This window comes from Ptychodera flava, chromosome 16 (genome assembly GCF_041260155.1).
Source record: "Ptychodera flava strain L36383 chromosome 16, AS_Pfla_20210202, whole genome shotgun sequence".
NCBI lineage: Eukaryota > Metazoa > Hemichordata > Enteropneusta > Ptychoderidae > Ptychodera > Ptychodera flava.
The window spans coordinates 39,150,613-39,164,054 of NC_091943.1; the positions used below are offsets into that span (position 1 = coordinate 39,150,613).

At 38.0% G+C, this 13,442-nt stretch overlaps 1 protein-coding gene across 1 annotated transcript; it reads right to left on the bottom strand.

Annotated features, from left to right (window-relative positions):
• Positions 1–6,008: 6,008 nt before the first annotated feature.
• On the bottom strand, positions 6,009–11,189 carry LOC139115036 (uncharacterized). The gene is made up of 5 exons (XM_070676943.1): positions 10,519–11,189; positions 9,041–9,271; positions 8,287–8,438; positions 7,708–7,972; positions 6,009–6,667 (listed from the first exon to the last, which is right to left on the bottom strand). The coding sequence occupies exons 1-5, from the start codon at positions 11,126–11,128 to the stop codon at positions 6,414–6,416; spliced, it is 1,512 nt and encodes a 503-aa protein (XP_070533044.1). The 5' UTR covers positions 11,129–11,189; the 3' UTR covers positions 6,009–6,413.
• Between the last annotated feature and the right edge of the window lie 2,253 nt (positions 11,190–13,442).

Consider the following 13,442-nt stretch of genomic DNA (forward strand, 5'->3'; position numbering starts at 1 on the left):
TTTCGTCGTTCAGGAGTGCCTTACTCGCTCTACGTTGAAAAAAAGCCGTATGCTTTTAACCATGCCGTTCCTAACTTTGCAAATTCCAGTCGACTTTCCTACTCTGATCATAATCTTTCTTTCCATTTCATAGCTTTACTTGCGCTTACAACCTGTGTTAGGGGTGGTTTCTCCCCAATATTGGTGGAGCTGCCTAAAGTCAAAAACGAAAGTTTGCCGTTTTGCTTAGTTTCACCGTCACTGCGATCCCCGCAGTGTTGATGATGACACTCACAGGCGTGCTGTTTGCATGGCAGGGCTGTGTGTTACCGGCGTTATACGGCCTCCCACCACATCGTATAACGCCGGTAACACACAGCCCTGTCATGCAGAGCTAGGTATTTGTATAAGTGTAGTTTATGCTATGTTCTGACGTTCTACGGAAGAGAACGTCGGAACGTAGCATAAACTACACTTATACAAACTACCAAGTAAACAGCACGCCTGTGACGACGTTGTACTGCACAGTGCACGGAGCAATCTGTAGGTACATTGTGCGAAGTTGTCCAACCCAAAACTTAGTAACATCTTAGTCAAATAGTCATGGTAAACATGGGTACTTTTGTTTGTTAGCTATTTCGTAACAATTTTATTCATTACTGTATGTGTTACAAATACGATCTTCTGACGCATAAGGTCGGGGATGCACAGAGATAAAGTATTACTTCTCAAGTTGAATGCAGGACAGCGCGTGGACAGACAAAGTGATGACGTCATCTGCAATTTTCGATCCGCAAGTTTGGATAATTTTTGCCTAAATCTTCTCGGCAAACGCTACTTTTTTCTCGCATTTGCGATTTTGCGAGCAGGCAGCGGAAACACTGCCTGCGTCATTGCGAACAAAGGAAGGCCACAACGCACTTATTTTCAAGCAGGCGATTTATGTTTGTTTTTCAGATTTCGTCCATTGAAAATCCTACCAGCACGCGAACGGCAAACAAAGAATTTATTGTATGGCACCTAATGTAGAGTGTTTGGATAACATACACAAGAACGTTCTAAATTACTCATGGAGTTGATCGTTGAAACTGAATAGTGACAGTAGTGGTACTTGGAGCAAAAGTTTCTAGCATTGTTGTTTCAGAACGTTGGTGTCACTCAAGTCCACGTGTTTAAATATTCAAACCTGGAATTGAGGAAGTGCATATTTACTGAGTGTTTCCACTGTAATAAGCTGCGCAAACAAACATTCTGAACAGCTACACTAACAACTGATATGGTCGCACCTATTTAGACCTAGAACAATGGCAAGAGCGTCCAGCTCTGATTAACCATTTTACCTGCAGGCTGTGAGTGACGATTTTGCAGTTCGCCGGCATTGAGTCGATAGCCTGTTATTTCAGCAACAGTGACGCAATACATTTTTCTACAAGTATTTTACTTCTCACTTTCCGATTTCAAAATGTTTATGACAAACAGCCTATAATGTTTATCATACCCTTACTTCATAATATTGACATTTTAGTTTCAATTAGATCTCAACGTCACCACGAACTTCATTACACAAGGTGTTGTTTTAATCGATGTGTATCAGCAATTTTGATGTGGTCTTGTTTACATTTTTAATCAGCTACATGCTCTCCGTTACACAACACACCAGGGCCATTCCATGCATGTCAGATAGAGAAACATAAAAAAATCACCACACCTTGCAATGTCATATATCTTACTTTTTTATTCGTGATGAACAAGTGAGCGTGCATTCAGACACCTACATACAAAATTACCCGAATAGCTTCATTTATGATCCTTGACACTCACAAAACAGCTGTGTGTAGACCCCAGTAATTGTGGCAGGACCTTGTCCCGCTCTATTTCAGTCAATCACAGCAGTCGGCCACCCCTAAAGTTAGTGGCACGCTCTTCTAAGTACTTCCGTGGCAGTATACTTGACAACGTCATCCTGGCGTACAAAACCTGGGCGCTGAAGTTACTATACACAATGGGCCGAGATTAGGGTTCGTGCGACTGCTAGTTGAATTTGACAGCGGGCATTGCAGTCTGTTGTTCCGTCTTTGACTCTCAAGTGTACAATATAACATACATCACTGATCGATCTTCTGACTGACGAGGTTTTAAACTGCTGCCTTATGAACATTGGGGCGACTTAACCGATCCAATACCTTTCGCAAACTTGAAAGTGCTCGCACTAAGAAAGATATGAAGTAACATTTCAGTTAAATCTGTGTGTTGGTTTTTGAGAAGAAAATTTTTAAGGATAAATTGCGATTTTCGCTATATCCACTACAGCGAACAAACCTCCTGACTGACCCAAACGCCTTTCGGAAATTAGAAAGAACTACCACTAGGGATTATGAGTGTAAAATTTTAGTTCAATCTGTGTATTGGTTCTGGAGGAAAATATTTTAAAAGATTAAATTACGAGTTTTGCAAAATCAAATATGGCGGCAAAACCATGTGACCTATCCGAATGCCTTTCACAAACCTGAAAGAGATATTACAATAGATGATACATGTAAAATTGCAGTCTACTCGGTGTGTTGGTTCTAGAGAAGAAGATTTTTTAAAGATGAAATTACGATTTTCGCAAAATCCAATATGGCGGCCAAACCACGTGACCGATCAAAACGCCTTTCACAAACTTGAAAGAGATCACTGTAAGCATGACATGAGTAAAATTCCAGCTTAATCAGTGTTTTGGTTCTGGAGAAGAAGATTTTTAAAGATTAAATTACGATTTTTTGCACAATCCAATATGGCGGCCAAACCACGTGACCAATCAAAACGCTTTTCGCAAACTTGAAAGAGATCACACTGTAGATGACATTTATTAAATTTTAGTTCAATTGGTGAATTTGTTCTGGAGAAGAAGATTTTTAAAGATTAAATTGTGATTTCAAAAAATCCAATATGGCGGCCAAACCACGTGACCGATCGAAATGTCTTTTGCAAACTTAAAAGAGATCACTGTAAGGATGACATGAGTAAAATTTGAGCTTAATCGATGATTCGGTTCTGGAGAAGAAGATTTTTAAAGATTAAATGACTATTTTAGAAAATCCAATATAATGGCCAAGGTCACGTGACCGCATCGATTTTATTTGCAAATTCTAGAGACCTTAGGTCATGCTTACTATACAAAAAATTCAAATCGACTAGACCCCTAGGTCTTCTGGAGAAGCCATTTTTTGGTTTTTGGAAAATCCAATATGGCCACTAGGTCACGTAACCAACCAAAATTTCAAGGGTCAGTGCACGAGTACTAATTGATACCTACTAGCCCTGCAAATTTTAGAAGTTTTCGTTCAGCCGTTTTAGAGATCTAGGTCGACAAAGAATCGGCAGAAGAAGAAGAAAAAGAGGAAGAAGAGGAAGTAGTAGAACTTGAGCAATAACAATAGGGTCCCAGCCGGTCGCCTTGGGCCCCTAATAATCTACGTACGTAGAAGTCACAGCATGGAACTCCTACCACTAGGACTGTAATGTACTCACAGGAACTCTGATACCAGAACTTCCTCAGGCGTTAACAGGCACACAAAGTTTCTAGACTGCAGTCTCAATTTCGGCACCAGCAGGAAAAGTCAATAAAGTCGGCTCGGTCTTCAAAACTGGGAAAACTCAGTGGACGTGGACTTCCGACGATCCCAGCACTTACGGAAAGTCAAAGTGACGTGCAATGCACGCGTATACATACGAAAAAAATGCATTATTCATTAACACCTGGTCACGCATCGCAAATAAGCAAAAGAAAACGAAAAGAATTCAAACTATGCTACCCGGTCACTAGAAAAATGACAGAGGGAGTTCCCTTCTTAAGAGTAGAAAATACTTTACCCGTCTCAATAATGTTGATAATTGAACACTTCATTTATTGTTGCAGCAAATCTAATATAATCTATTATAAAGCATAGAGATCTAAGTTAACGTAATGAGACACACTGAAAACTAAAGCGCCTTTAAGGGATGGACCAATTCATATCCAGGGGGTCTAGAAGATTCACTTGGCAGCATTTCTACTCCCTGTTTCACTTGAAACTGTTTTCAACTGTACGTATTCTGGCAACTTTTTTTTTTTTTTTGCTTTCCCTCGCAAAAGAGGATATTTCCCCTCAGGCAAGCGCGCGCCGAACTGTTCGTGCTGTTTCGATGGTTTTTTTTTATATTTACTTGATGCAAGCGAACATGGAAAAGAAATGTAGGCTACAGCAGCAGAAAGTTGGCATGTACTTATAGGCATACGGAATCTACTTCAGGAAACTTGAAAGTTTGAAAGATAATAGAAACAAACTGTACTTCATTAGGATTACTGATAGAATGCTACAAAGAAGTCACTGAGGACTTCCAAAAAACCATTACAACTGTCAAGCGATTAAGTTTGCTCTAAGTGGTGGGCTAAAAGCAGTCAGAAGGAACCCAATCGGGTTTTGAAAGATTCTGTACTGTGCAAAGAGGGAGCGGAAGGATATTCACTGAAGTGACACAATTTTTCCTATTACTCTTGGAGGTAGAGCGGATGTCCGCTCCTCACACAGAAAAAATTGAATATTACAAATGCAGTCATTTGGTGGCCATTATGGAGTGTTAAACATGTCAACATAGAACAGTAAAAATCCCTACTGGGATTGAGAAACTGTTTAGCATCGATCCCTTTGTTAATGCCAAGCAGTCGCAATACAGTTTCTGTGTATGTATATGGTATAAAGTGTTTTGGATATCTAAAGTATAAACACGATTGGAACTAATTTTGGATAATTGGATCTTCATATTTTTCAAGTTTCTCAAAAGTGTGAGGTGCCATATATATGAATGTGACAATATTACAAATTACTCATAAAAACAAGTGTGCAACTTTAAAGGAAAGCAGATGAGCTTACATTTGCAGGTTAAATCGACCTTACTTCTCCATTCAATTATCCGAAATTAGTTCCAAAGGCGTTTATATGTGATAAATGGACTCAATTTCAGGGTATGGCTATTCATTTTGATATGCAGCCACTAGTTTTGAAATTATTACGTGTATCCTGTAACATGTTTTGAAAGACAAAACCAATCATTAAAATAAGCATATTACGACGTTTCAGCTATTTGAAGGCAGATGTTTGTGTCTTAAGTTGTTAGAAGAAGAAGAAATCCGGAAACGTTCAATGTTGACGGTAGTTGCGTGAACCCCCTAATGCACAACAGAAGAGGGTATGTTGACCTATTTGTTGACCAGTCATGATAAGCAAGGTCAATAATTGTAAATAACAACAATAAACAACAGATATCCTGTACAGGCTACTTAGACAAGCGGAATTGAGTATTTCAGATGTTTTAGGGAGTAAGGGTTAGAAACTGTAGCACAAACAAAACAAACGAATAAATAATACTACTTAATGTGTCAAATTGAAAACTGGGTAAGTTCTTACATGTAAAAACAGGTCTGGTGTTACCGATGCAAATACCAGGTTCATTCCACATTTCATGTCAGTTATACATTTGACTTTGATTTGTCACAGTGACGCCATTAAAGTCCTGTACTAATATGTAACAGCTGGTGATGTGTTACCATGCTTTAAAAATTGACAGAAAGTAATCTGAGTGATTATTTTTGTACAAACCGATGTTTTGCTCCAATAATCGGTGATTTTCCGCAATTTACTTCATTCAACGATCAACAGTCTCATTTTGTACGAGTTACTACAGTCTCTGAAAAATCCCAATCAATGGATTTTTTGCGAATAAAAATCTGTCCGGTACATGGTACATGCTTGTGTCAAGGAAACTCTAGACTGAACAGTTGCAGCTGGCTAAAGGCAATCTATCTTACGGCCAACTAATGCTGATATGGTGAAGGGTTATCCTGACACCGATTAAGGCCAGTGCATACGCATAACGTAAGCTGTACCACGATCACCGGCCAATCTCAAACCACAAAATAAATTTACCCTAATTGGTTTTTCACGAATGTGTACATGTAAGTTAATGAAAAGCGCGTGTTTGCGAAGAGAGTGAAACAACAAAGTATATTTTATTGTACTTGAGCATTTAATTCTTCAGAGAAAAAAGATGTAATAATACTTTTGATATATCGTGAGATGTAGACAATCTGATAACGGCAAAGTCTTGCAAAAATTACAACTGTCATTTCAAGCACACGGGTAACAGCTACTAAAATAGCTTTTTATATGAACCATGAGGCATCTGTATCACGGTAAAATTTTAGTGTTCGTCATCAGAAAGAGTGAAGGTATTCTTATGTTGTCGATATTATACGTTTTTTTCTAATAAGTGTGAAAAGACTCTGGTTTTTGTCACTTTCAAATTCGTGACTACATTTATTGGTCACCTGTAAACGCTTCAGCCATAAAAAGGTTTCATAAGTCGGTTCCTTCAACTCGCGGATCATACAAAATGCGATATCAACTCGTACGTTAAAAGACAGGTCGTATTTTTATTTCTGTATGCTTAAGTGAGTAGTTCCAACCTTGGAAATCGTACCAGAATACACCCTTGCCGAGTTGTTGGTGATATCCGTGCAGATATTGACCATTGAGATTTGAGAAACCACAGTCACTAAACCACCATGCTCCACTACGGTTAGTCTCAGCACAGTTACCACTGCTGATATCGTTGTCTCGGTCTTTGGTGCTGAATGCAAGGCCATTGTCATTCCGCAAAGAATTCCCTAAAGTTGGAAAGACAGTGAATACGGTATAATGTTATTCTTCTGTGCACAAACAGCCAATCGGCAAAGTTTTATTTTTCCGTCGATTTTACCACATAATCATAGGATAAAAAAACATCTGTAAAATTGTTAAGTCCCACCCCCATCTTACAAGATTCCTTATCATCTTAGACAGTGAATAGAAATACCAGAATATTTGAAGTTGAACTTTCTTTCGTCAAAGTCCTTTCCAGGAAACATCCACCTACCTATTTTTTGTTTTGCACATTCAATTTGTATAGACTCATTTACAGTCAAAAGTCGATTGAAAAGAAATCTAAATAAAATGACGCTTCACAGGGATATATATATCAGGCAACTGTAGAATAATTTTTGATATATTTGTATTTATGTAATAAGAATTTGACTATGACGATTGAGCAACATATCAAGTGTGTGAAACCAAAATAGATAATGGGTGTTAGGACTGGTGTTTGGACAAAGTTATATAAATCTGTCAAAATTATAATAACGTCATAGCATCTTGGGTATTGTGATTGTGAAAGCCACGTTTAAGTACAGTGTTGCCAAATACCAGTAACAATCATATCCCAAATAAAATCATAAAATATATAAATCGTATAATGTAGGTCATGTCATATGACATATCTTAGATAGGATTACTCACAAATTAAGACATTCATCTCATATATATCAAATAACTGTATGCTAGCATTTCTTCCTGAGATATACACGACATTCATCGGTCAGTGGTAAAACTTTACAACCTCTTGATGAACACGAGATTCAATACAAAAACATTGCTTAAATTATGGCAAATCTGTTGTCATTAATTTCATGTATATTGACCGATATGACCTTCGAACAAGAACATCCCAGCATGCTTTGCGTGGTCCAGGAGACATTCTGCATGCATGTCCATTCATGTAACGTTTGAAATCTCTTTTACACACGTCACAGAGTTGAATTTTCTCATTGCGTATTCAGTTTTATGTGAACTTGGCACATTTTGAAAAGTAATTAATCTTAAACTTCCTAACCTGCATCTCCTGTGTATGAGCCAAGAAACATACTGTATTGAATATCTTCGTTACCAATGGCAAAGTCATCATACTTTGCAAATCTTGTTTCGTTTTCAAAGTTTTCCAAATCCGCTCTGAGTTCGTATCGTTGTCCCTGATTGGTCAGACGATGAATCTTGTCATTACCCAACCAGAACTCTCCGTTCAGATCACCGAATCCGTTCTTGTAGTCTTCCCAGCCTCTGTAGAAATCTACAGACCCGTCTTGACGTCGCTGGATGATCTATACAATTACAATTGGCACAATGTACAATTGATATGTACAATCTGATACGATATCAAGTATGAAAAAATGACCTGTGCGTGGGAATTCTATACTTATGTCGGTTATATTTATGTGAAAAGAGAAACCACTTCGTGCTCACGAGATTAATTTTTTTTGACAAAATTTCCACTATTACGGGCTTTCATACACAATCCACCGATCTTGAATGAACATAAAAGTTCTAACCAAACATTAGCTCGACGAAATCTTAAAAACAATACAGCTTGTAACAAATTTCAATAAACTTTATGAATGGTTGGCACATTTCTTACCGTCCATCCTCCTCCGTCTGTGCTCATGTCACAGAAAACTTCAAATGGTGCTTCATCGTTATTAGGGTTGATCGTGAAAATGCCTGAATAGACATCAGAACCATGAACTCGACGACCATTGACTCTGATATCTTGGCAGTTTGTGGCGCTCTCTACAGAAGTGGCAGTCGGGCAGTCAGATATAAACCGAGAGACAGAAAAGGTGAAAGAGATAGAGAGACGGGTGAGAAAAAGCTATTAAATATACCAGAGAAATCATTTTTCATCGAAAACGCTATTGTTAAATAGTTGATGGAGATGGAAAGTCAGATCGTTGCAATCTTTAGGACTCTCGTTAGGACTTTCAAAAAGTTCGATATGACGACATTGTGACCAAATATGACACCTTGGTCACTGATTAGCGCTAGCATTCCCGGCTTTGACTTACTACAGTGATTCATATCCTGTATCTTTTCATACAATATTTAGACAATTTGGGGATCAATCCTGACGGGTGTAGCATGCTAGCAGGGTACGCTTACCCATTCCGGACACCTGGTACCACCACTAACTATCAGTGGTTCAGGATAGCCCTACTTAAATTTGTAAATCACAATTGTCCCATGGACCTGGTAATATATTACCTTGAATGGAATTTTTTTTTTGGGACCGGTTTAATGTCATATTACACATTTGTAGTTAGATCATGTTGTATGTTAACCATACTGTGATCATTAGAACTAAATAAAACTATCATTTTTACTTCAACGCTTACCTTCAATGAAGCGTAGCATAGATTCTTGTCTACTGTTCACTTGTTTAAGTGTCCTTCTACACATGTCATGTTTCTCTCCAAGTTTTACGATTGTTCGATTTTGTTCGGCAACAATGAATTCAAACCGTTCCTCCAATATATTTAACCCCGCAATACTGTCATTCAGATCTTTGATGTCGTTTATAACGTCTTTGAAGGAGGTATTCAAGTCGGTTAGGTCTTCGTAGTACCCTATAATATTTCAAAACAATTCATTGTCTATTGGTGAGTCATTGCTTCTAAATAAGAAAAACACGCGACGTAATCCGGGATCCTTTTTAATGAAGGAGCCAGGGAAAATGGTAAATTTGAAACTGGTTTTCTCATTGACAAAAGTTGTGCTCATGCAACATCTTTCAAGTTGTGCGAAAAAACTGTACAATAACATGACATAACGCGTCATGTGACATCTAGACCCCTCTAATAAAACATATTTCTACCAGTCACGAAAAAAGCAATTTCTACAATTGTTTAAAACAAGGTATATCGGAATACTGCGAATGTCATTGTAAGAAAAGATATCTACGCTTTCTAATTCGGAGATATCTGGTTAAGCCATAAGAACAGAATAATTCAATAAGTCAATATCATACTAATTCCACAATTCTAGCAATTAATTTCAAACCGGGTCAAACTACTTGAATGTTTTCACAAGCCTTGATTATTGAAAACAAATAGTCTTTGCCAGGATCACAGTTGATATTGTTGGCTTACGATTACAGACCTGGTTAACGTTTTGACATATTTCGACTGTGCTATCTTTGGAGACGGCTCTAATCAGAAGTCTTGATTCTAATTAATCTGAGTCATTTCTTTCATTATTATAATTTTGACTTGAGACATTAAACGAAACGAAGAAACTAATGATGTAAATTCAATATAAATCTTATTCGCCATCAGGAGAGGACGAAATTTCCTGTCCCAAAATTTTCGAATCCAATCTACAATATATATATATAGCTATATATATATATATATATATATATATATATATATATATATATATATATATATATATGTGTGTGTGTGTGTGTGTGTGTGTGTGTGTGTGTGTGTGTATGTATGTATGTATGTATGTATGTATGTATGTACGTACGTACGTACGTACGTGTGTGTGTGTGTGTGTATGTATGTATGTATGTATGAGTATGTATGTATGTATGTATGTATGTATGTATGTATGTATGTATGTATGTATGTATACAGATATATACAGTATACAGATGTCCTCTTGGGACATTACAGTGCTCGATGCTAAGCAGAGCGTTATAAATTCTAAATAATAAGAATTATATATATATATATATATATATATATATAATATAGATAGAGAGAGAGAGAGAGAGAGAGAGAGAGAGAGAGAGGAGAGAGCGGAGAGAGAGAGAGAGAGAGACACATAGACACACACAAAGGTTTTCGACCTGAGTAAATCAATTTACCATAAGAAACGTTCTGTCTGTACTCCACAATGGATTTCCAGTGGTCAATACTTGATTGAAGATTGAGTTTCTCTCTATCTATATCACTAAGCTGTGCTTTATGATATTGGATTATTCCTTGAAGATTCTTGTTTTCTTTTTCAGTTTCCCCGATCATGTTCCACAACTCACTAATATACTCATCACACAAACACAGGTCCCTTGTTGCGTCGCAGACTTCCGGACACGTTTCTCCTCGTGGACTTGATACCAGAAATACGTAGGAACAACTGTTAAGATCTGCATCGATCCAACCAGAGGTGACTTTACCCTTGCCACAGTCGTAGATATTATTCTGGATGTGAAGTAACTGCCAAAAGGCTGCATTACCACTATCACGACACGTCTCGTTAAAAGTTTGACACAATGGAGTGCAAAAGCCATCACCATTGGCCCATACAGGTTTTGGTATCAAATGCGTACACACGCATGTGTCAGACTCTCCATATCTGTTACAGTGATCGTCGGCAGATTTGCAAGTTAATGCCAGATAGACTGTAAGAATGAAAAGAAAGCGACGACAGTAGATAGGTTTTGTTTCTAGCCCGATATGCATGTCTGAACTCTGCATATACTCTAAGAGTATAACTGAATACAGAATTAGGTGAACAGCTTGTCATACCAAGCTTGAAAGAAGGTTGGTGACAAATGTGATAAGCAAACTCGCAATTACGCAGACATAAGGAATCAATTTAAATGGTGTACCGAGGATGTGAGGTCATTTTTCAAGTTTGTTTTGGTGACGGTAAATACATTAGGGGTAGCCATTTGATATTTGGTGGTCTATAAGACAACTCTTGAAAAAAATCCTTCGCAGAAATCAATGTAAATAAGCACAGTCAGACGACCTGATAAAAATAGCTGGCAAGCTAACACCCTGCAAAGGGAAAACATCATTTGAACGAACCTTCCGGTACTAGCCTTAAAGTTTTCATAATCGACTCGCTCTTCGTTATTATTTGCTGAAATAATTGTAGACTAAAGCGGGCAATTCAAATCAGTTAACAAACATGGATGTCAAAGAAACGTAGCAGTAATTAGAGGATGACAGTCTCGGTTTCGCTGTAGGGTAATCTACAAAACGAAGACCTAACAGGGGGGGGGGGAGTTTTAAATGCAACAGGGGTGAATTAACTTTGAAATTAATCCAAGCTTTAGTTATACTCAAATCTTGAGAAACATTGATACAGTTAACTGTAACTAGTTACGGTACTTATCAATAATTACAGTAAAATGATCATTGAAGCCTGACCTTGCGGTTTCTTAATAATTTACCTTCACTATGAACGCATGGACTTTGTGTACGAATATCGCCCTAGAACGTCAAATAACTGACGGGTTGCTACCATTGTTACTAGAGATATCTTTGTATACAGTACTCGTGCTTTGCGTAGTAATGGAGAAAACAACCCTATTTCTCAGGGATCTATAAAATGACCAAACGTTGGGAGAATTGGACCTTGTAGCTTTAACGAGATGATAGTCCCTGAGGCTAAAAAATTAAACTGTGCTGTTCCGATAACATGCTTTTCAAAAATAGCGTAGGTTGGTCGACAAGGATTTTTTTCCAAAAATATTTTTATTTTTAAATATGCTTTTTCAGGGATTCAGGGCGATCTCAAACACTGGCCACAGCATTTCCAGCAAAACGTATCATACATATAAAAAGAACATATAGGACGTCCTCGTTCAAGCAAAATCAAATGCCAAGTAATGAACACGTGATTTTACGGGTTTTCTTTCTTTTTTACTTCCGTGTTTACGTAGCTCTAAAAAGTTTAGGGTCAGCAGGCAAAAAATAGGGTAGGTCGGGTTATCGGAACAGCACAATTTTTTTCTTTGGCCTTACATGGATGAGATCAAGAATCTCAGGACAAAACCATGGAGCGGCCTGTACTTTTTCAAACGTCTGACAACATAAGGAGCGTGTGCATCACAAACATTATTGAAAGTACTAGTCCACTCGACGGTTGCCGGGTGGGATTGATCCAAAATTGGCATTGTCCGTAGATCGCAGTCTTTGAGATATTGGACAAGCTATTGTTTCTAGGCTGCAGATTTCCATGGTTGTGATTTCAAAGCAGTGAAACATCTGGTCGAGGCGACTGGGAGCATACGTCAGCATTTTCCGCAGACCTTTGACACTCAGGTAAATGTCATCTCGATACAATGCTGATGAGTGTGTCAATTTTATTATCGCGTCATTGAAATGCATGCGTTGTCATTGTCAACAAAAGTAGCATGTTGACGCTGGAGAGCACTGATTTTATCGATATGTGCTCGTGAATTCGCGAGCATTATCTGTTTGAGGAGGAAAACTGAGAACAGTTACGTGGTGATTCGATTTTGAGCTCTCAAGAGTGATATAAATTATAACATTCCGATATGACGTCATCGGTTGATTTGCCATTGCTGATGTCATTTGTACCGACTTGAATGACAATTTCTCTGTAGTCCCTGTTTGGGATCGATAATTGAGAACGAATGTCTTCAATAGTAAGCACCAGGTATAGATCTTACAGTAACATCACGACTTTAAGCTGATATGAAACCAAGTATATAATAATTCACAATCAGTAGAGTCTGCTTTTGAAATGACTACAGCTGCATTCGTTGTCACGTGAAGTCTGTGTAACTTTGTCATCAGTTTGTATTGATCATGTCGTTGTTTGATTTCTAGTTTCCGGCATGTTTATAGCAGCATTGTCACGTCAGTTCGAAGAGTTCGTTGCAGTTCGAAGCCATGATTTTAATTCAGCATTCTCTTCGCGTACCATAGCTAGTTCGTCCTTCAGACTAGAGTTATGCAAGAGATCGGCGTTTGGGTTTGGAAGTTCAGGAAATTCTCCTCTTAGGAGAGCGATATTTTTTATGATGAGTTTGCA

Bases quoted from the DNA above. Each gene is read 5' to 3' on its own strand.
- LOC139115036 (XM_070676943.1), bottom strand. From the start codon at position 11,128: ATGCAGAGTTCAGACATGCATATCGGGCTAGAAACAAAACCTATCTAC. The intron at 9,272-10,518 runs GTAAATTGATTT...GAAATATTATAG, and splicing joins CAGACAGAACGTTTCTTATG to GGTACTACGAAGACCTAACC. The intron at 7,973-8,286 runs GTAAGAAATGTG...GTAATTGTATAG, and splicing joins CAGACGGAGGAGGATGGACG to ATCATCCAGCGACGTCAAGA.